The sequence below is a fragment of the Xenopus laevis genome, chromosome 6L (assembly GCF_017654675.1).
Source record: "Xenopus laevis strain J_2021 chromosome 6L, Xenopus_laevis_v10.1, whole genome shotgun sequence".
Lineage (NCBI taxonomy): Eukaryota > Metazoa > Chordata > Amphibia > Anura > Pipidae > Xenopus > Xenopus laevis.
The window spans coordinates 120,815,589-120,837,460 of record NC_054381.1 but is presented as its reverse complement, the minus strand read 5'-3'; the positions used below and the strand labels follow the sequence as shown (position 1 = coordinate 120,837,460).

Below are 21,872 nucleotides of genomic sequence, written 5' to 3'. Positions count from 1 at the left end.
ATAGCACATCTAGTACACAGTGTGCTTAAGTGGTAAGTAGAGTGTTCCTGCTGCATTCTGCATCCACTGCCACAGCCACTCCTTCTATTGATTAATGACGGGTATGCTAGTAAGGCATGTAACTACAGGCACAGATGGGACAACTATGGGGCAGATTTATTAAGGGTCAAATTGAAAATTCAAATTAGATTTTTTTTTTTTATTGTCAAAATTCTCAAATTTGAATTGTGAATTATCCAAACTCGATTCGAGTTTTAATTTGAATTTCGAGATTTATAAAACTCTGAGCCTCTAGAAACTCGAAATTCAACTATTCACCACCTAAAACCAATGTTTTAACAATCATGTTTAATTCGTCAAATTCAATTAGAATTTGATTCAATATTTCGATTCGCTAAAATTCATGCGAGTTTAAGATATTTGATTTTTTTAAATTATATAACCCCCAATCGAATTTCAAGCATATTCGAAATTCGACCTTTGATAAATGTGCCTCTGTGTTACCCCTTATTTGGAAGGTGCCTGACATTATAGATTCACCTAGCACCTGCTAGTGCTATTGTGCAAATATTTAGCACCTTGTGTACTATATTTACAAATATATTAATTGCAGCTAAATGTGAAACGTGCATTTAGCAGTTATAGAAGGTGCACATATTACTGGCTATTTAACCATTACCCGTGGTGCAATGCTGTGACATTGTACTTAAGCAGGGCCTTTACCTACAAGAACAGTCAACCTGTTTCATTGGTTATTTATAATCTGTGCACTGCACTGCATTGCTACACCTAGAAACTGGTATGCTTACCATAAATATTTTCTAGTTACAGTTTGTAAGCCACTGATGTTGTTGGGGTGCAGGGGGTGGGGAGGATTTTGTGTATAACCTAAACAGTTTCTGTAATAGTTTTACTGTGTGGGAATCGCACATTTAGATAATGTATGTCCAGGCTGCAGGGCACTCTTCATTTACACTCTTCAACCAGTTTGATTACATAGCTAAGTATGTCTAAAGTAACAGTTTATTCATGGAATGTAAGGGCACTGGCTAGCTCAACAAAGAAAAAACATAGTTATAAATTTATGAGGCACTAACGCCCTGAATTTACTCTTGTGCAAGACCAATTTCAGTGGCAGAAAGCTGATCGTTCATCAGATCTTGGATAGCAGCAATGTATCCCAGTTTCTTGAGGTGTATCAATTCTTGTAAATACACCATGCTCCTTTACCATGAACAAGATCATTTCTGATCCAGGGGGCAGATATTTCATAGTACAAGCTTATCAGGTTTTCTTTTTATTTCAGTAAACCTTTACTTGCCTTCCACTCTCTCTTCATTATTGCAATTCTGTTCAAGGGGTACTTCAATAATTATGATAGATGTCTCAAAAGCTATATGAAAATAATTCCTACGCATCCACAACAGTTGTGGCTGTTTCCCTTTTAAAGAATGTGATAGGGATTAGACTTTAAGGTCCACTGGGGCAAGGATCTTGTGTATGATGTATCTCTGTAAAGCCCTATATAAACAATTATTATAATAATATTTTAGGAGGTCATGCCTACCTGACTTAGCCCAAACAATCCTGAAAAAGCCCACCAACTCCACTTCATAACAACTAATTTCTATAATAAAGTGCGTTACAAAATTATAAATATAGTCTTGACTAAGTATCTGAACAGGGTACTCGACCCAGTATCAATCTAAAGATGATGCATGGCAATTCTGTAGACAATGAAAATCCTTTGAATGATAAAAATAGTAAAATGGACTATAGTAAATTTAGTAAAATGGACTAACAATGGACTATATAGGACTAATAATATCTTTATATATATATATATATATATATATATATATATATATATATATATATATATATATATATAAAGATATTAGGGATGTACTGAATCCATTATTTGGGATTTGGCAGAATGCCCGAATCCTTCATGAAAGATTTGGCCGAATACAGAACCAAATTCGAATTTGCATACGCAAAAAATAAGTGGGAAAAAATGTTTTAGTTCCTGGTTTTGTGACGGAAAGTCATGTAATTTCACTCCCCACCCCTAATTTGCATATGACAAATATGCCTAATTTGGCCAGGCACAAATATTCAGCGAATCCGAATCCTGCTGAAAAGGCCCGAATCCTGGCCGTATCCCTAAAAAATATATATAGATATATAGCCACAGAGCCATCATGGGATCACTTAAGGTACTCACAGTGTTTTGGGTTTTATGGGTATTTTACTTACTGGATTACGAGATGGGAGTCATCATCAATGGGTTTATAGCCGGACTTCCAACACACTAGGGAAAAAGAGTGACATTCAACATTTTGCTGATAAAAGCTATCAACGTAACTGCTTGGATTGGATGTGGATGTAATATGACAAGTTACTGCAACAGGGCATTTTGTTTCCTGGTTACAACATACTCTCCTGAGATGCGTCTCATCATAATTTATGTATATAGATTTTTTTTTATAAAGTGCTAGAGTGGGCATTGCTGAAAATTTCGTGCAGATGAGGGAAATCCAGGAAGTGCAAGTGAGTAAATATATACATTAATACATCTGTGTTAATATGAACTATTAAATGCTTTATTATGTTATAAAATCTAAAAATTAAACAAAAGTAATTCAGGGGGAAAGCCTCCTAAGCCCAAGCCTGTAGCAGCAGTTAGAGAGCCAGTCATAACTAAAGCGGCTCCTGGCACTAACACCTCTAAGGTCTGTGGAACTAGGGGCATTTTGACAATTGATGACTCTTATATCAGCAGAAATGAAAATTCCATTGCAAAGCCAATGGCAGACCCAAAGTGAATATTTTTAAAATTTGGGGTGTAGCTTGATATTTCTGGTTACCCAGCAGAACATATCTGTCAGCTCCCAATATCACTTGTGCAATTAGTTTGGATCCGTGCATATTGAGCAGATCAGCTGTCTGGAAACCTGTTATGCAGAAATCTCCCTTAGACTTCATATTAATAAAATAATTCAAATATTTAAAAATGTCCTTTTTTTTATAATAATAAAACTTAGCTTGTACTCGATCCAAACTAAGATATAACTAAGCCTTATTGGAAGAAAACAACTCTGTTTAGTTTATTTAATATTTAAATTATTTCCTTTATTTCAAAATGTATCTGGAAAACCACAGAAGCACAAGCATTCTGGATAACAGGTCCCATACTTGTACTGTCAAATTTTTGCAACTATCAATAATAATCAGTGAATTATTCAGTGAGATGTAACATTTTATAATCAAATTGCATCTGTGTCTTTCTACATGGGGGTTAGCAAGGGACTCCTGGACCTCAGTACTTCCCTTATAAGAAATGGCGCGACTTTGCTGAAAATCCTTAGTGTTCAGTGCTTGCTGTCACAGTGATGTCCGTGTGTCATTTTTGAGGCACACATGGATTGCATTTATTGCGAGAGTGTGCACTGGGACTCCAGGATCAATAGGAACACTATGGGTGATTCATCTGAAAAGACAGGCAGGGCACATTGGAGCTTCATGCCAAATGTCACAAAAAGTGACTCACACGAACTTTACAGCAAAGTTGTGCTACCACATCTGTAGTTGCACTTAATAAATGTTCCCTGATGTTTTTTAATAAGTGCACACAAAAGAAATTCTTCTCACACACTGAATACAGCCAGGACTCAGGGCAAAGTTTGCTGCAGGGACCCAAATTTACGGCCCCAATACCCCGACTTCTGTATCTTCCTATATACCTCATGTAGCATTGTGTAATGGTCCTATACTATGTACTGTTGTTCATACCATGATGGAGGATGTACAATAATTGTGACCACAAGGTATCTTACTCCTTTTATACCCTGCTATTTAGTTTATACATTTACTCTGTATCCACCAAACATTACACATAATGCCATTTAAACACCATGTGACTGTCACACATTTAAATATATATTTGGTTTGCTTACCTGAAATCATAATTTAAAGTTTGCTGCCCGTCTCTGCAGTAATTCCTTTAAGATCAATTAAGTCTGTATGCTTCCAGAATACATATGCTTGTCACTAGCAGAATCTTCAGTGATTTTTCTATTGTAAATAGCTGATTGTTGCATCAACAGGTTCACTGGGGTAGAAGTGCCTGAAAACTATTCCTGTTTTAGGTCATAACAACAGAGAACAACAACAATGAGCTATTGTCAGGGTTAAGGTTCTTTCCTTAAACCACCAGTCAATGTTCTTTTTATTCTGTGAATACTAATACAGGAAGAAGTTGATACTATTCATACTGAATAACATTTTAATTGCAATCTTTTAGGAGCAATGGTTTAACAGCTCTAACTGCCTTCATACAAATGTTAGGTTTAAGGCAAATGAGGCCTTAGACTTAGTTCCATCCCAGATGCCAAACATGGAACATCTTTAGCCCTTCTGCATACAACTGCTGCCCTATGTTCACTACATTTGCCCTTGTTTGCAAACTTCTATAGATGATTTGCTTCAGGATTATGGGAGTTGTAGTCCATTAACAGCTGTTTGCTTCCCCATCTCCCTGCAGTGCCAGGGATCCATCTCACTAAATCTACCAGAATCATTTTATGCTAATGTTCACAGTACTACTATAGAGGCTAATATTTAGCATGGTCAGACCCCCACTCCTGGTTTGGAATACCAAATCTGCGGTATGCAGAATACATTTCTAAAGATGTCCCTGTGCCCACACTATATTTATTTGAATAGCTCACTCATGCTGGGGCAAAATTTGGGAATTTAGAGATGTGCTGTTACATATGATTAGTATGCTGAGGAGCTAAGATGCTGAGCTAGATGGAATGAAATCATCTCATGACAGTGGCTGTAAGTAAAATGATAATACAAAGAAGTAACATCAGACTGAGCAATGTTTCTTGTTCCACTATAATTTGCTGGACATATATAAAGGATGACAATTGTATCTATTACAGATGGGTAGGAAATGGGAAATGCTACAAAGAAAAAGGCTCAGTATGTTACCTACTATTTACTGTAAACATGCTCTTGCTGACACATTGCTGCTTTTCCCCTTGCTGCCAAAACAAATAAGGGTGTAATGTTCTGTGTTCATAATATAACCAACTGATCTTAAAAGATTCCAGTTTTGGTTGGAAGCCTTTTAGTAAATCAGAAAAAAAAACAAGAATACTGATATTAATAAATTTAGCAAAGTGTGGATTTAGGGACATGCCTGATTTTATTTAAATTAACAAACATATTTTTGTGTATGGTGTCTGACACAGGTAACCGGATAGGCAAGGTGGTAAAGTGGCCATACAAAGGCGGACCCTGCAGTACTCCAAACAATCACCCACAGCCTAAATAAGATACTGTATGTCAACCCATGGTCAATTTTGTATAGTTCTGTTTCTACAGGCTAACCACACAACAATCATGTCAGCATAAATATATTTACCCTCCGTCTCTTAAAAGGTTAATGTTCCGGAGTTTAACCTACTGGCATCAATATAATACTCTTAAAAAGAGCAACTGCCTTCATGCTCTCCTGTCTCATATCTCTCAGGGGTGATGTCAGGCTTGGGGCAAGACAAGATAAATTCAGCCTGTTGGTTTCTGTCCCACCACGCAAGTCTGACATCATTCCTGAGACAGAGAAAGCACCGTTTGGTCTAATGGAATTAAGTTTAAACGGATACTGTGGCTGTATGGGGCTCATTTAAAAAGAGGGAATTGGTGCAAGGCTGGAATTTTCAAGACATTACTGACATCTTCCTGTTAAAATCTGGAAAATTTGAGTATGGCTGATTATGAAAGTCACTAGAGAGTTCTGTGACTTATGTAATCACCATGAGTAAGTGCTTAGTGAAGAATAAAACAGAAAAAAACATTATTCTATTCTGATTTATTCCTAATTTTACAGGTTTCACCCTACAATAATTTTTGATTATTCACCCTACAATAATTATCTGAAGACTATGGGTGTTGCACCTGAACCCCTATTTATAACTGTGACTTCTGCAAGACATTGTATATTTGTCACTGTTTTATTGGTACAAGTTAGTATTAGGGACAAATGAAAAAGAAAGATACAGGCAGAATTACCAAAGACAGTGTGGGCTGGGAAGTTCAGTAAGATACCACTAGTAGAAGAACCAAAGAGAATAGGCATAAATTCACACACAGCAACACTGGGGGTATGAACAGTTTACTTTCACAATTCTATAACATAATATTAACTGCCACCTGATATATATATATAGTATTGTACCACATGTCGTAATATGCAAACAGTTACTACTTTTCACCATCTCCATTCTGGCAAGAGTATTCCCATCAACCATCGAATAATATGTACAACTACACGTAATTTATATGATCACATGCCCATGTGGCTTGATGTAGGTAGGTATGGCTCAGAATATGGTTTGTGAATGAATGGGTAACCATAGGTCCTCAATTAAGAAAGCATTTGAGACAGGGAGATCAGATATATCATTGAACAAACATTTTATGACAATGGATCATAGGTTGCCTACCTAAATTTATGGGAATAGACATGGTGCCCAAACTAAGGAGAGGTGGGGATTGGGATAGATTACTTATGTAAAGAATCATTTATTGGATTCGATATATACTCTGATAAAATATATATATATATATATATATATATATATATATATATATATATATATATATATATATATATATATATATATATATATACACACACACACACTCTGATAACGTGCACAAACCGTTGGATATGATGTTGCCTTCACAACCCCCAATATTTTATGGTAGCTCTTGCACAGGCCATAAGACTTAGTATGTTGTTGATAATAAAACCACTGTTACTTTAATTGACCACATTATCTGCTGATATCTAAAAATATCCTGGTTAAAATATAAGAGGACAAATAAAAAATTCTTGGCTGCTTGTCTTTGCGGCATGAGAATAATGTGTCAGTAACACAGGAAAGGCAGTGAAATATAAAATCAACTCATGAAGTTTACAAAGTCAACATGTAAAAACAAAAAAACCATGGCTTTTTCCTCCCAATGTAAGCTACAGAAAAACAGTTTTTTTTTTAAATGACTAAAAGTAACATTTTGTTGCTTATTGACAACTGAACAGCGTCCAGTGATTTATTGAAAGCAAAGTTGCTATTCAGAAATTCTAAATAAATGTCATCAGTTCAACAAAAACACAACAGCCTATTCAAACGCTTTCCACATTTTATTTACATTGTAAGACTAGCTGCAGTCTCAGGATCACATTATTCATATAGTCGTTTCCTCTTGTTATACTTCAGTGGCACTGAAACTTGAATACAATTTATTGGAACAAAGACTGTAAACAAAGGTCTGCTGCTCGTTACATGTAACAAACAGGAGCTGCTTTACAGAAATCAAAATCTCATTTCATAAATAAAACGAACGAGGTCAAACTCAACCGTGTTTTGACACCAATAACTTCTGTGCCTCTTGGTGAAAAAGAAAACAGCATTGGAATCCAGTAAATTTGACAATTTAAATGATGTAAGCATTCCCGTCTCAACAGCTAGCATTAGTGTACAGATTCTGTTTACATTTACATATCTCTGATTAGGGAGTGAAACACACATTAACTCTAAAAGCAAACAGATAACCGGACAACTTCACTTCATGCTTTACCTTGTGAGGCTCTATGATAGTCGGAGGCTTTTTTTTTTTTTTTAACATATGCAATTTGCTTTTTTTGTGCCTGTGACAATTCCTCTATAACAGCAATGACAGAGGAGCAGTTCATGTTATGTTCATCTGGATGTGTACATGACGAGTGCGTACAGGAAAAATCTGAGCTTCCAGTCGCTAAAATAAATCTTAATTGAAACCTTCAATGTCAAATTCAATCTGGGACGGCTGTAATAAACCACACTGACTGCAAGCAATTGGTTGGGTGAATTCTGCCTCTTAAGTTTAAATAGATTTCATGTTCTGCAAAGCATAAACCTACAAATACAAGAGTAATAGTTAAAAAATAAATAGAAAATAGGTATTTGATATTAAAACAAAAGAAAAAACTCCCAAACTGCAAGAGAAAGGCTAAGTCTAAGCCTAGGACAGCCACAGTATCCAAAATCAGAAACCTCGCCGTATCTTATGTAGACGCTGCACAACTGACATCGTTGCATCATCTTTGGTCGTTGAAACATTCATCTGAAATGCAATAGACCTAGCAAAGGGATAAATGCAGAAAAAAATGTAATAGAAAACTAACATTACCACGTTCAAATATCATCTGGGTCTCTGGACAGCACAGAGAATATTTACGTGTGTATATATTTGTATACAAATATAAACAGGTGGTTTTCAGTTAATACCAGAACATGAACTGCTGCTCTTTAGAAACAACGAAGATGTGTAAATTTCAGCGATCGGAGCGGTGATCTGCAATTAACATTATAATGGAAATAAATAATTTTTTTTTTTTTAAACAACCTAACCCCAAATACATGTTTAAACATATTCTTGAATGAATGGGATAAAGGTTGCAACATAGGTGATGGGAATAAATCATCTACTTTTGTCGCATACAATATCTGTGACTGGTAGTCTTCAAAACTGGAAGACACATTCAGGCATATGAATCATGTGCAAATTGTGCCCAGAACAGGTTTGCTAGGGCCAAAAGGGTCATCCCTCTCAGATGGAAAGGCATGCAACAACTGATATTGCAGGCCCATCCAGAATATGTGGTGGAGGCAACAGAGGAAGTACAGAAATCATTCCATATGAATTAATTGTTGTAGGTTTGTCCTTCTGGTGGCTGTGGAAGCTTCATATTTTCTTTGGACATCATGAGGCGTCTAAGTTCTTGAAGCACAACTTTAATGCTAAAGGAGTTTTGCCACTTAGCTAAAATAGGTACGCTTCGAGAATCCACCTACACAGAGAAGAGTAAAAAGGAACAAGTAAGCATTGCATTAGCACCACAAAATGTAGAGCAGGAGACATAAGTGCATCAGCAATCAAGTCATATCTATCCTTTCTGTACAATGAAGATGAACACTAAAAAAACTTAAATATCCAATGTACACTTCCATAAACTATAAAGCATCTGCATTTCAGGAATATTCAGCACCACTTTTAGAAAACACAACTTAGTGCTTTCATGTTTAAGGGGTGGTTCACTTTTAAGTTAACTTTTAGTATGTTATAGAATGACTAATTCTAAGTACCTTTTCATTGGTCTTCATTTATAGTTTTTTAATTACTTGTCTTTTTCTTCTGACTCTTTCCAGCTTTTAAATGGGGGGTCACTGACCTCATCTAAAAAAACAAATGCTCTGTAATGCTACATATTTATAGTTATTGCTATTTTTTATGACTCCATTGTTTCAGGACTACAGATGTATGTATAACTGCCACAAAACAATAATGTTTCATGTTTTTAAAGGGATTGTTCACCTTTGAGTTAACTTTAGTATGATTTACACAATGGTATTTTGAGATGATTTGCAATTGGTTTTAATTATTTATTATTAGTGTTTTGAGTTATCTTTTTATTCAGCTGCTCTCCAGTTTGCTATGTCAGCAATCTGGTTGCTAGGGTCAAAATAACCCTAGCAACCATTTATTGATTTGAATAAGAGACCGAAATATAAATAGAAGAGAACCTGAATAGAAAGATGAGTAATAAAAAGTATCAATGACCATATATTTGTAGCCTTACAGAGTATTCGTTTTTAGATCCCCTTTTGAAAACTGGAAAGAGTCCAAAGAAAAAGGAAAATAATTAAAAAAACTATATAAAATAAATAATCCCCCGAGTAAGTTGGAACAAACTTCAGCAAGCCAGGATACATGGTGGGGTAGGCCTCCCAGACATTTCGACATACAACCTGGCATGCAATTTCCGCTACGTAGCAGACAGGTCAACGATAGGGAATTATATGCCGTGCCCCAGCTGGAGCAGGCCTTAGTAACAGATTTTTCTCTAGCATCACTGCTACACTTAACCAAGAGTCAACTCCTGCTGCATATAAAGGATAATCCTTTATTATACAATACGATCAAGGTCTGAAGAGTGGTACGCCACAGATTCTCTCTCTCTCTACCTCTGACTCTCAATTACAGTCTTTTATACGTAACCCCCCCTTTTTAAATAACTATAGAGGCTGTCCCTTCCTTACGTGGGCAATACAAGGGGTAAAGAAGGTGAGGCATTTAATGTGTACCCCCAACACTTTTTACTCACTATCTGCGTTAAAAAAAAATTCATAGGAGTGTCATGGAATACGTTTTCATATCTGCAAGATGGACAGTATTAGGAGAATCCAATAGATGCTCTTCTCCGTTCTAACATAGTAAAACCTTCCATTTCCCCTTATACAACATATTACGACCTTCGTTATCAGAGAAGGAATTTGAGAGAGGAATGGCAAGGTGGACACACCAAATCCCAGAACTGTCTAACGACAAAATTGTTGTCTTTAGATTTCAAATCGTTAGTGCTTCCCCGCTCTAGTCAATATCACAAAATGTTTTTTTTAAATATTGCACAGGGGTTATTTCTCTCCAGAACTGAGGAAAAAAGTGGGTTGGTCGGACTCAGACTGCTGCCCAAAATGCTTACCCTCTGTGGCGGATATTTATCACTGTCTGTGGATCTGCCCACTTATACAAAGGTTTTGGAATGAAGTCACTCAGTCTATTAATCAACATATCACCTACACCCATATGGGTGATATTTGGAGATGTGGCAAAAATCTTGAAGGTAGACAGAAAACTGGCGGGTATTGTTTCAGCAGCTACCAGAAAGGCTATATTGAACTGCTGGACCTCAGATACACCTCCAACACTGAACTTTGTGAAATTGAAACTTGACTTTGCATACCATATGGACTGATTGGAGGCTAGTCTAAATAGAGAAAGCCAGGTAGAAAGCTTTTTCAATATCTGGATAAAATACGTTCATACACTGTCCCCTCACAACAAGAAATAGCATCAGTATTTAGATTTACCTCATGGTATATGTCAGAGGAATTGTCAGGTAGGCATATAATATCTATCGGGGGTCAGACATAAAGATCGAACAATGGCAAAAGGGGGGGCTACCTTGGAAACCCAGTGAACTGATTTGGGTAATGGGAGAGATTGGGATAAATGGGGGAAGGCGATATTAAACTACATAAATCTTTTGCATTATAAAATGCTCTGTATTATATTAGAAATTAAATACATGTTATGCTTGGGATTGGGAAAGGTAGATGAAAGTGTATAGACCAGACCCAGCTTTAAATACACAGTGTTTGTTTTGTTGTTTATGTATTATGGTGCAAATAAAAACATCTATAAAAAAAAATAAAATAACCAATTGAAAAGTTGCTTAGATTTTACCATTCAATAACATACTAAAAGTTAACTTAAAGGTGAACCACCCCTTTAACCTTACTCAAACTATGTAGGCCTCTATGACCCGAGTTTGAATATACCTGTAGAAGCCAATATCAATTCCTTGTGGACTTGGACACTGTCTAAACCTTGCATCACTATATAATAAATATTTAAATGACTGTGCAATAACAATCAAGACTATGTATTAACATGCCCCTAAAGCCAAATAAAACAACCAATAAACAAATTTCGCTTTTAACGGTGCAAAACTGCCCAAGGATTTTTGACGCTCAATACCTTGCAATTTGGCCAAATTCCAGTTTGACGGATGACCCAATATACAAGCCTTTGGAGTTTTGGATTATTAACCCATATTAATATGGTCACAGATTATCATATTTTATTGCTATCTTGGTATCTGAGGTTAGCCTAAAGAGATACTGATTTACAGGTATATACAGAAATATAAAAATGCATGCCTATGTCATACTCAGGAATGGCTATCCTAGAGATAGTAATGCTTCCTGTAGTAGCAAGCGTGTTTGACCTAGGCCGACGTCTGCAATGCAAAAGCCCACTTAAATCATGTGCTCCTTCTTCCTGCCAGTTTTCCCTTAAAGGACATGTAAAGGCTACACAAGCAACATCATTTGTACTGCATATATCCCCTCCATTTGCCAGCGCTGTCACATTTTCCTAAAACAAATAGCTTTCGCCTGGCGCCCATTTTCCCTCTGACACATCATCAATGACATTGACATCTGCAAACAGGACGTGTATGCTGTAAAGTTCATGCAATGCAGAATGCAGGTTTACACAGGCACAACATACTTTGATAAAAAGTTCTACTTGGGTTGAACACTGTAATGGTGAAGCTGAGCTCAGGAGAGGTGGTTAGCAGAAAAAAAAATAGGATCAGACAGAGTTTCTATGGGAACCAGCAATGCTATCTCTTTATTGGCTGTTAGACTGGAGGGTGTGTTTAGTAATCTGAGCTGAGAAGAACTGAGCATGCTCATAAGTCAACAGCCAAAGCAAATTCCTAAAGGGAGGGGGCTTGAGTAGGTTAAAGGAGGAGAATGATTTTTAAGTGATTATGGGAATGCTGCAGCCTTACTGCTAACCAGAGTGGCAGGTATCTAAAGATTTCAAAGAAACTGTTCACTAATTCAATTTTTGTGTGGGGGGTTTACATGTCCTTTAACCCTGGTGGGGCAATTAATAGGGGGGAAAACAAAAACGATAAGAAAAATCATTCAAAATAACTGGGCTTAAGTAAATGAATAGCCATATAGTGGGAAGCTGGTACCACATAAAACAGTTCTCTCCACACATCCACAACCTCTGCAAACTTGCATCCTGTTCAACATATTTAAATATTATACTTATTACCGTTGCCCCCCAGTATTTTAACTGTGTTGATTGAAGTTCCAGTAAAAACATTTTGTCTCAAATGACAGATCCTTATAAAGACATTTGTGTGAAACAAAAACGAACGTTTTTCGATAAAAACCATAACAACCCAGCTTACCATGCCATTGGAATTATTTATTCCATTCATATTTATCTTTGTTACAAACCGAACTGTCGGTGGGTGTTCTGGGTATTTAGGCCCACATTCTATTTTTAAGCTGTAGATTCTATTTTCATAATTTGTCTGAAATACAAAAAAAATTACAACATTACATAAATGATCATTTTATAGATAGTTTGCTGTAAACATGTATACTGTTTAGTGATGATCATAATGCAAAATACTTTATACGTTAAATGACATGTGAAGCTTGTTTCACAGGTGGGTGCCAAAATGTTAACTCTAAGACTAAATCCTTCTTAATATTGACTGCAAACAGGACATGCTGTAAGACTCCAGCTAGTACTGAGCAAATATTTGAACCAAGAAAAATAATACAGGTATGTGACCGGTTATCCAGAATGCTCGGGACCTGTGCTTTTCCAGATCTTTCCATAATTTGGATCTTCGCACCTTAAATCTACTAGAAAATCATGTAAACATTAAATAAACCCAATAGGCTGGGTTTGCCTCCAATATGGATTAATTATATCTCAGTTTGGATCAAGAACAAGGTACTGTTTTATTATTACATGGTTAAAAAGGAAATCGCTTTTTAAAAATTTGGATTATTTGGATAAAATGGAGTCTATGGGAGATGGCCTTTCCTAAATTGAAAGCTTTCTGGTTAACAGGTTTCCAAGTAACAGCTGCTTTTGCTTCCAATAAGGATTCATTTTATCTTAGTTGCGATCAAGTACAATAATGGAGCCAATGGGAGACAGGCTTTCCCTAATTCGGAGCTTTCTGGATAATTGGTTCCCGGATAACAGATCCCATACCTGTATCGCGGAAATTCAAAAACAATGCCTCGTAATAAATGCTCACAAATATTCAGCAACTATCCTGAAATAAAAAAAAAAAAAAAAAAAATTAGATAGATATATATCTATCTATCTATATCTATCTATATCAGGTAGGAGATGATGGCACTCACAGGATTTGAAGAAAAAACAAGTTGAGGATAAAAATAAAAAAAGTTTATTAATCCAATGTTTCGGTCCCACACAAGGACCTTTCTCAAGGAAAAAACACACACACACACACACACACATATATATATATATATATACACACACACACCACATTACGCACCCTAGGGGGTCCAATTATCATTCCTGTCCACCTAGTGAGGGTCATATCTTCATCATCTTCAAGGCCCCAGCTGACTGTGCCATCTCCTACACCTTTCTGCCCTTCTTCAAGTTCTTCCAATAACCGGAAGTTACGAGGCATCTTAACACCTGTTGCAATGCAATAGTATGTAGGTTATAAGTACTGAGGAGTGTAGACCATAAAGAAACTGCTTCTCAAAATATTTCAAAATGTCATATTAAATAATACTTAAGATTTCAAATAAAGGTTTCACATTTAAATACAGCTCATTAAAAATAGGTGAATCATTTGTTCAAACTATAGTTTTAAACTACATGTTAGATTTCTGGGATTATAGCACGAGCAACGCCCATCTGATAGTACTAAACCTAATGTAAATAAAATACTTTCTACCAGAGATTACTGCTTCCTAACTGCAGGTATATCCATACATTTTTACAAGTTCACTTTTTCTTGTTAACCATGAGTCCACAACCCAGACAGTCCAAAAATGATTGTCTGCTTATGAATTAGCTTCGCGTGAGCCAGTCCAAGAGCTTGATTGGGATGTCCATGAATACTCTCCAGGTAATCGTGGGCCTACCCACCTTAGACCACCACCTGCAGAGGCCTTGAATACATGGGTGTCTATTGCACCACTCACAAATTGACTGGGAGCTTTAAATGATAAACTGGGAGCTTTAGAAGCAACTGCAACATCAGTAGCATCATATGAGAAATAGGGGTTGATTTATGTGATGTTGTTTATGGATAATTTCTAAACGTTATCTTAGTAGGAAAAATGACAGCTACTTCTCATGTACACAAATGAAAACATGCTAAGATGAGTACCATTTCCACATAATAAAACAAGAAGTGAAAAGTTAAAACAGAATTGGAAAATTTGTGATTGTCAGACCAGGAACCGCTGCAGCCGTGTAACAGAGTGAGGAATGTAACAGAGTGAGGAAAACAAACAGGTTTTAAAGGAGAACTAAAACTTAACTAATGAAGTAGGCTAGAAATGTTGTATATTATGTTTTGTGTTTCTGTAACAGCCCAAGGCAAGTACAGCCCTTTAGCAGTAAAGAGGTGTCTCCAAAGATGCCCCAGTAGCTCCCCATCTTCTTTTCTACTGATTCACTGCACATGCTCTGTGCTGCTGTCACTTACTGAGCTTAGGGACCAACCCACACTATACAGTACACAATGAATAGAAATGTCACAATATACGGCGGATTAGTAATTAATACAGATAATTACTACATGACAGCACAGAAACCAGTGCAACATCAGAATTTAATAATCAGAATTGTAGCATCAGCAACAACCCCTAAGCTTAGCTTCTCAACAGCTGCTAAGAGCCCACTGAGCATGTGAGTGTCGCAGACACTTTCCAAGATGGTGACCCACTGTGAGAAGTCCTGGATCATTGCTGCTATTGAGAAGCTGAAACTTTAGGCTGGTGCAAGAAGTTGAGTATATAAAAGATGGCATTTTTAGCCACAACTATTTTTAGGCTTTAGTTCTCCTTTAAAGGTCAACGCTAAATAGAAAAGGAAGAGAGGTTTGGCAATTTTTCATTGGCAGACAAGCTTCAGATCATTAAAAAATAAAAATACTATAGGCAGAAGGTAGATCAGGATTGTGAGATGGATGGATAGTGGGATTCTGATGGGTTTGGGTAATTTGGTCCCTACCAACAGGTAAAGCTGTACCATGTTAGCCAGTCAAGATGTTACAGGGTAACCCTTTTGAATTAATAAAATAACAATAGTTGCATAAAGGTGATAGCTTTAGTATCTAACTAAGACCCTAAACAACCAGTTAGCTGCTGAAATTCCAAACTGTACAGCTGCTGAACAAAAAGCTAAATCATTTACAAAACAGACAAATAAGCCTTGTGGGTATAATTAACAACCTTGTAGCCTCTAATCACTACTAATCACACCAGAACAAGGTTCTGAACACTACTATTCTATGCAAAAAAAATTTTTTAAAAAAACGGTAATTATGCATTGGATGGACTCCTCCTCCCCCTGGAATCATTTAGTGAACAGTGTCCTCCCCTAATAAAACTCGCATTTTGAGTCCAGAGGCACACAAACTATGGTCCTCAAAATGTGCAGTCCATGTTAGGACTCAGATCCCCTCCTCTAACCAGAGCAGAACCCACAATCCCATTACCAAGCAATACTATATCCAAAGTGTCATCTGTTGTACTGTACATATGCACCTGTATTAAATGACTAGTGACAAAATATGCCATTCTTGTTATTGTTGTGATTCTCTGTTAAAACTAAATAAACATCACTTTTAAAAATAAATAAAAAAAAATTGAAAACCAGTTGCAATTGGAAAAAAGGAATAGAGGCAACTTTTGATTGGCAGACAAGGTTCAGATCATGGAAACAATAAATATGCTATAGGCATCAGGATTGTAAGAGGGTTGGATAGTGGGATTCTGATGGGCAGTAGGCAGTGGAGAATGCTTCAGAGCACAGAGAAGCAAGGTCTGCAAGATGCAGCTGGAAACATGCAAATTAATATATATATATAATGAGAAAATAATGTATGCTTCTTAGCACACTCAAATTGCTGCAGCACAACCCAGTGTCTTGGGCAAGATCAGATGCTGCCAGGGAAATAAAAGAAACAGGTGGGCAGGATGCTGTTGACTAAAATAGTATATTACAGTTAGAAAGCTGCAGAGGAAAACTAAATTGGAAAAGCACAAAGATGTAGAAAAAGATACATGTACCGTATGCTGCAAGGCAACAGGAGGGCAGGATCCTGCAGAGCAAAGACGTTTAGTAGTCTAAAGGGCAGGATGATGTACAAAGAAAGAAGGATGTCAGTATAGTGCAGGGAACAGAGCAGCAAGAAGCTGGACACCCTGATGCTTTATAGTTGGACACAACAAACCATGTCACATTCAGATATATATATATATATATGATACAGTTATTGAGCAGAACATGCTACTGTATATGGAAGTGCAGCAGAGTAGGACATACCAATTGTTTGGGGGGGGGTGCAGAAGGCCACACCAAAAGCAGAGAGAGTGGGGCAGTGCAATGTAGCCCAACATGTAAGTGGGTGGGGAGCAGTGGAGTGGGTTACTCCTTCTTACAGGGTGCTGGGTAACAGACAGGGAAATGCAGACACACTGCTAGAGAGATGTGAGCTGAAATACTAAAATACAGGCCATAATAGTACTGAATTACTCCCAACGCCTGGCACTAGTTATGAAGCCACTCAGTTTCATCACTTGAGCACCGCTAGCGCAATAAAGCACAGAGAGTGAATGTACATCACATGAGCACCGCTAGCGCAATACAGCATGGACGGTAAATGGTACCAATTAGTAGAGATCGGCATATGATACTGTAAATAAGTCATACGCTCCCCGCGTAGGGCTACAGTACAGGCAGCACTAGCCACGTGATGGGAGACAAGCCGGGCCTAACCAATTCCTATTCACACAACCCGGGAAAACTGAAACTACGGACGCAAGGAGAGCCCCCCGAAAGATGTTTCTTTTGTAATCACAACACATAAAGCATATAGCGGGTGAGCGCCTCTAGCACAACTTTCATCTCGACCCGCTCACAAAGCAGCGCCGTCGGACTTTATAGCTTCCCGGCCCAGCACACACACACCTGCGCACACCGCCATCTTCTCCGCCGCCCAGGACCGGAGCCCACGCACCATGAAACGTCAGCGCGTAGAAGGCCAGAACAGCCACCAGCCGCAAATCCACCCTACGCCACTTCCGCTGTGAAATTTGCTTCCCATTCATGCGTATCAAACGGGACATAGTGATTGGTTGTTACTTTCGCGCTTTTACAGATTTCATCTGTAGAGGGAGCCTATGTGAAGGGGAATTAGCTCAAATGGTAGAGCGCTCGCTTAGCATGCGAGAGGTAGCGGGATCGATGCCCGCATTCTCCAAATTGTTAGTCATTTTGTGTTGTGAGACAGTGCTTCATATTTTTACTCACTCAGCTTTAAATATTTTAGTAGCTCTTCATAGCTTTTGGAAAAAATAATCCACCTGATTATATTGTCATTAAGGAGGTGGTTCAACTATAAATTAACCTTTAGTAATGTTATAGTATGTATATACAATAATTTTAGCAGCTTCTCATATTTTATTTGCTATAGTGAGCTATTTACCTTCTTCATCTAACTCTTTCCAGGTTGCTAGGGTACTTTGGACCCTAGCAACCAGATCGCTCATGAAATTCACAACTGGAGAGCTGCTTAACAAAAAGGCAAATAATTAAAAAAAACACAAATAATAAAGAGTGAAGACCAATTGCATCACACTAAAAGTTAATTTTAAGGTAAAGAACCCTTTTTACAAATCGGGCTGGCAGTATACAGGTATGGTCTCAACCTTAACAAAATCAGGCAAAATATACATCACCATAGGGTTGCCACCTTCCCCCCAGACAAAATCTGAGGGGAGGCGTGCCTGCGACGTAGCGTGGGGCGGGGCAGTGCAGTAGCGGGCCATGGAATAGGGGGCGTGACTGTGATATCAGGGGCAGGGCTATGCCGCTGATCGTCATGTCAATCCCAGAAAATCCCACATCAGATAAGTATTCCTGTGTTGTGCCGACTATGAAGCAGCAGATGACGTTCTTCTAAAGCTGGCCATAGATGCAAAGATCCGATCGTACGAATCATCGTACGATCGGACTTTCCCATCTCCCGACCCGCCACTAACCATTCAGATCAAAGTCTTACTAGTCAGATTAGTAAAAGAACAGGTCAGCAATGTTCTGCCCCTGACAGCAATCGTACGATATCTATGTCCAAACAAAGCTAGTGACAGTCTCCCACTGAAAATCGTACGATCGGCAATACACGCAGAGATATTATCGGCAGCCGACAGAAATTTTCTAACCTGTCCGATTGACCAAACGACCGATCTCCGCCGGACGAAAAATGTCGGGACTCTCCACACACGGTCAGAAAATCGTACGAATCCTCGATTCGTACGGTCAGATCTTTGCGTCTATGGCCAGTTTAAGGAAAGCTATGGGATCCTTTATCCGGAACCCGTTATCAAGAAAGTTATGAATTACGGGAAGGCCGTCTCCGATAGACTCCATTTTATCCAAATAATTTAAAATAATGATTGCCTTTTTCTCTGTAATAATAAAACAGTACCTTGAACTTGATCCCAACTAAGATATAATGAATCCTTATTGGAAGCAAAATCAATAAATAATTTTTTTTTTTACTTTCTCTTTATTGGTTTTTCACATTTTCATTTACAATAAAGGATTGGAATTTTTAAATGTTCTTTTACACTAAAGCATTTGTTTTCCACATTGCCTTTTACCATATAGCCATCATTTTACATCCAATAAACCTGTTTTTTATTCACATAATTGGTACAATCATGAGGCATTTATCTTTACCAGGAAAAAACATACTCAAGCAATTAACCCAGAGCTATGGGTAAACCATCTGTACTCAAGGATTATACCTCGGGATATAAGTAAGGAAAATGTAAGCCAACAAATAGTAGAACAAAAGGAAAAAAAAAATCCTCCTTGGGCAAGTCCTCTACAAAGGTATTACTGTGGTATTTGTGCTGAACATTGGTGGCTATAGTTATGGCTGTGGCTCCCCCCTTTATTAACCCTTTCCATCCGAGATCCTGTTCCGTTTGGACATGGGTGTTGTAATGAAAAGAAAAGATGACCGACTGATTAAACTTGGCCATATCAGTTCCAGTAGGCACCTATACAATCTGAGTAGAGTCCCAAGTAGACCAAATCCTGTCAAAACTGTCCACTGTATCATTACGAAGTGCCGTTAGGTATTCCATCCTCCTGATGAAGCAGACTCTTTCCAAAAAGTCTGTTTCAGATGGAGGATGGGTACATTTCCATTTCCCCACAATTGCACATCTTGCCCCAGTAAGCAAAGCATTCACCAATTTCTGCATGGGATTTTTGAGGCTGGGGACTCTCTTCCCTAGTATCAAAACCAAATCATCAAGCTGTACATCAAGAAGTAATCATTTTTTAGTAGACTTAAGGTATGAAGATCCAAATTACAGAAAGATAAATTACCTGGAAAACCCAAGGCTCTGAGTATTCTGGATAACAGGTCCCATACCTGTACTTTGGAAAAGGTAGCAGATCTTAGTGTGACAAAGTCGTTCAATGACAGAACTTCGCCATAACATTTATGTAAACCATATGAACCCACATTATAATTCTGCATTGTTGTATGATATACCCATTTTTAGTTTATCTCATGTATGGTTATTTACTAAGCTTCGAATACCCAAAATTCCCAGAAATCCGAAAAATTTGTGATTTTTTGTGTTATAATAGGCTTTAAAAAAAAAAATCACAAATTTTTAGTTATTTATTAAACACCAAGGGCTAAAAAGCCAGAATTTAAAAATACGGCATCTCAAACCTGTCGAGGTTGCATAAAAGTCAATGGGAACAGTCCTATTGATTTTTGGTTGTGTTGGGGGTTTCGGGCAATTTCACAATGTTTTCGGAGCTTTTGGGTGAAAAATTCAGAGTTTTCGGGGAAAATTCACGAAAAAATTGTGAAAATCAGAGGTTTTTCCTGCAAAGCAAATTTTCGGGAAAATGTAATAATAAATAAGCGTTAAAAACCCGAGCGGCTTAGATCGGAGTTTGTAGCAGCTGATGTTGAGATAAATTCGGACCTTGATAAATAACCCCCTAACATTATACTTTATTTCCTAATGGGGGCTACCCATCCCCTGTGAAAATCTTAGTTGGAGGCATTGCACACTTTGCCTGACCATCAGGAGGTTACAATCCACACATTAAAATATAGCACTAGAAAAAAATGTTGCATAGTCAAAAGCTACAAACCCCTAGTTGGCCATCTTCTATTTGTTTACCTAGCAACTGTTGAGTCTCCTATATCTGTTGATGCTATTCTGCATAGTAAACATTAGAAATGTGTTAGCTTTGATCTGTCCAATGCAAGTTTGTCTGTCCAAGTGTAGTTATATTGCTTGGGAGCAATTTTTCACCCATGTTAAAGGATAAGTAACCCTTTAAAGGAACAGTTCAGAGTAAAAATAAAAACTGGGAAAATAGATAGGTTGTGCCAAATAAAAATTGTTTCTAATGTAGTTAGTTATCCAAAAATCTAATGTATAATGGCTGGAGTGACTGGATGTCTAACAGAACAGAACACTACTTCCTGATTTTCAGCTCTCTAACTCTGAGTTAGTCAGTGACTTGAAGGGAGACATAACTGTTCAGTGAGTTTGCAATTGATCGTTAGCATGCAGCTCAGATTCAAAAGTAAAAAGTTGTGGCCCCCCTAAAGTCACTGAATGTGGAAACAAGAGAGCTGCAAAGCAAGAAGTAGTATTCTGGCTATTATGTTAGACATCGTCACTCCAGCCTTTATACATTACATTAAATTTTTGCCTATATTGAAAATTGCTTTATTTTGCACAGACTATTTACCCAGTTTTTATTTTTATACTATACAAGCTTTATTAATTTGCCTTTATAAGTAAAATTGATGAGGAGTGCTATTCTAAGCATCTTTGCAATTTGCATTCATTATTTAGTTTTTTTTCTTTTTAATTCTAAGATATTAAGGGATATATTATTATTCTCCCTCTATACTTCCTCCCTCAGCTTCCACTACCACTTCTATGCTGACGATACTCTCTCCTGATCTCAACCCATAACTACTAACTCGGGTCTCCTCCTGCCTGTCCGCTATCTCTACTTGGATGTCACAACGCTACCTTGAATTAAGCCTCTCTTAAACGGAAATGGTTCTCTTTCCTCCAACTAACACCTGTAAC

General features: G+C 37.5%; 2 protein-coding genes and 1 non-coding gene across 4 annotated transcripts in view; 1 reads left to right on the top strand and 2 right to left on the bottom strand.

Moving 5' to 3' along the window:
- Positions 1-6,837, bottom strand: part of LOC108719242 (chloride channel protein C) — a 71,620-nt gene extending 64,783 nt beyond the window's left edge. Inside the window, exons 1-2 of one of the 2 annotated variants that reach the window (XM_041566420.1) lie at positions 3,960-6,837; positions 2,260-2,314 (exon numbers count right to left, since the gene is read on the bottom strand). In XM_041566420.1, the coding sequence (XP_041422354.1) occupies positions 2,260-2,314; positions 3,960-3,969 (65 nt within the window). In that variant the 5' untranslated portion in view covers positions 3,970-6,837. Of the gene's footprint in view, positions 1-2,259; positions 3,013-3,959 lie in introns of those variants that run through there. The other variant, XM_041566419.1, reaches the window with a different exon arrangement.
- Positions 6,838-7,204: 367 nt separating this feature from the next.
- LOC108719244 (ubiquitin-conjugating enzyme E2 variant 2) lies at positions 7,205-17,845 on the bottom strand. Its single transcript, XM_018267980.2, has 4 exons — positions 17,692-17,845; positions 14,030-14,178; positions 12,893-13,018; positions 7,205-8,908 (listed from the first exon to the last, which is right to left on the bottom strand). The coding sequence occupies exons 1-4, from the start codon at positions 17,741-17,743 to the stop codon at positions 8,762-8,764; spliced, it is 474 nt and encodes a 157-aa protein (XP_018123469.1). The 5' UTR covers positions 17,744-17,845; the 3' UTR covers positions 7,205-8,761.
- A 65-nt stretch (positions 17,846-17,910) lies between these two features.
- Positions 17,911-17,983, top strand: trnaa-agc. Its single transcript has one exon. It is a non-coding gene; the product is annotated as a tRNA-Ala (tRNA).
- Positions 17,984-21,872: the final 3,889 nt, after the last annotated feature.

Bases quoted from the DNA above. Each gene is read 5' to 3' on its own strand.
- LOC108719244 (XM_018267980.2), bottom strand. From the start codon at position 17,743: ATGGTGCGTGGGCTCCGGTCCTGGGCGGCGGAGAAGATGGCGGTGTGC. The intron at 13,019-14,029 runs GTGCGTAATGTG...TTTGTATTTCAG, and splicing joins TGATAATTGGACCCCCTAGG to ACAAATTATGAAAATAGAAT. The intron at 8,909-12,892 runs GTAAGCTGGGTT...TTCTCTGTGTAG, and splicing joins TAAATAATTCCAATGGCATG to GTGGATTCTCGAAGCGTACC.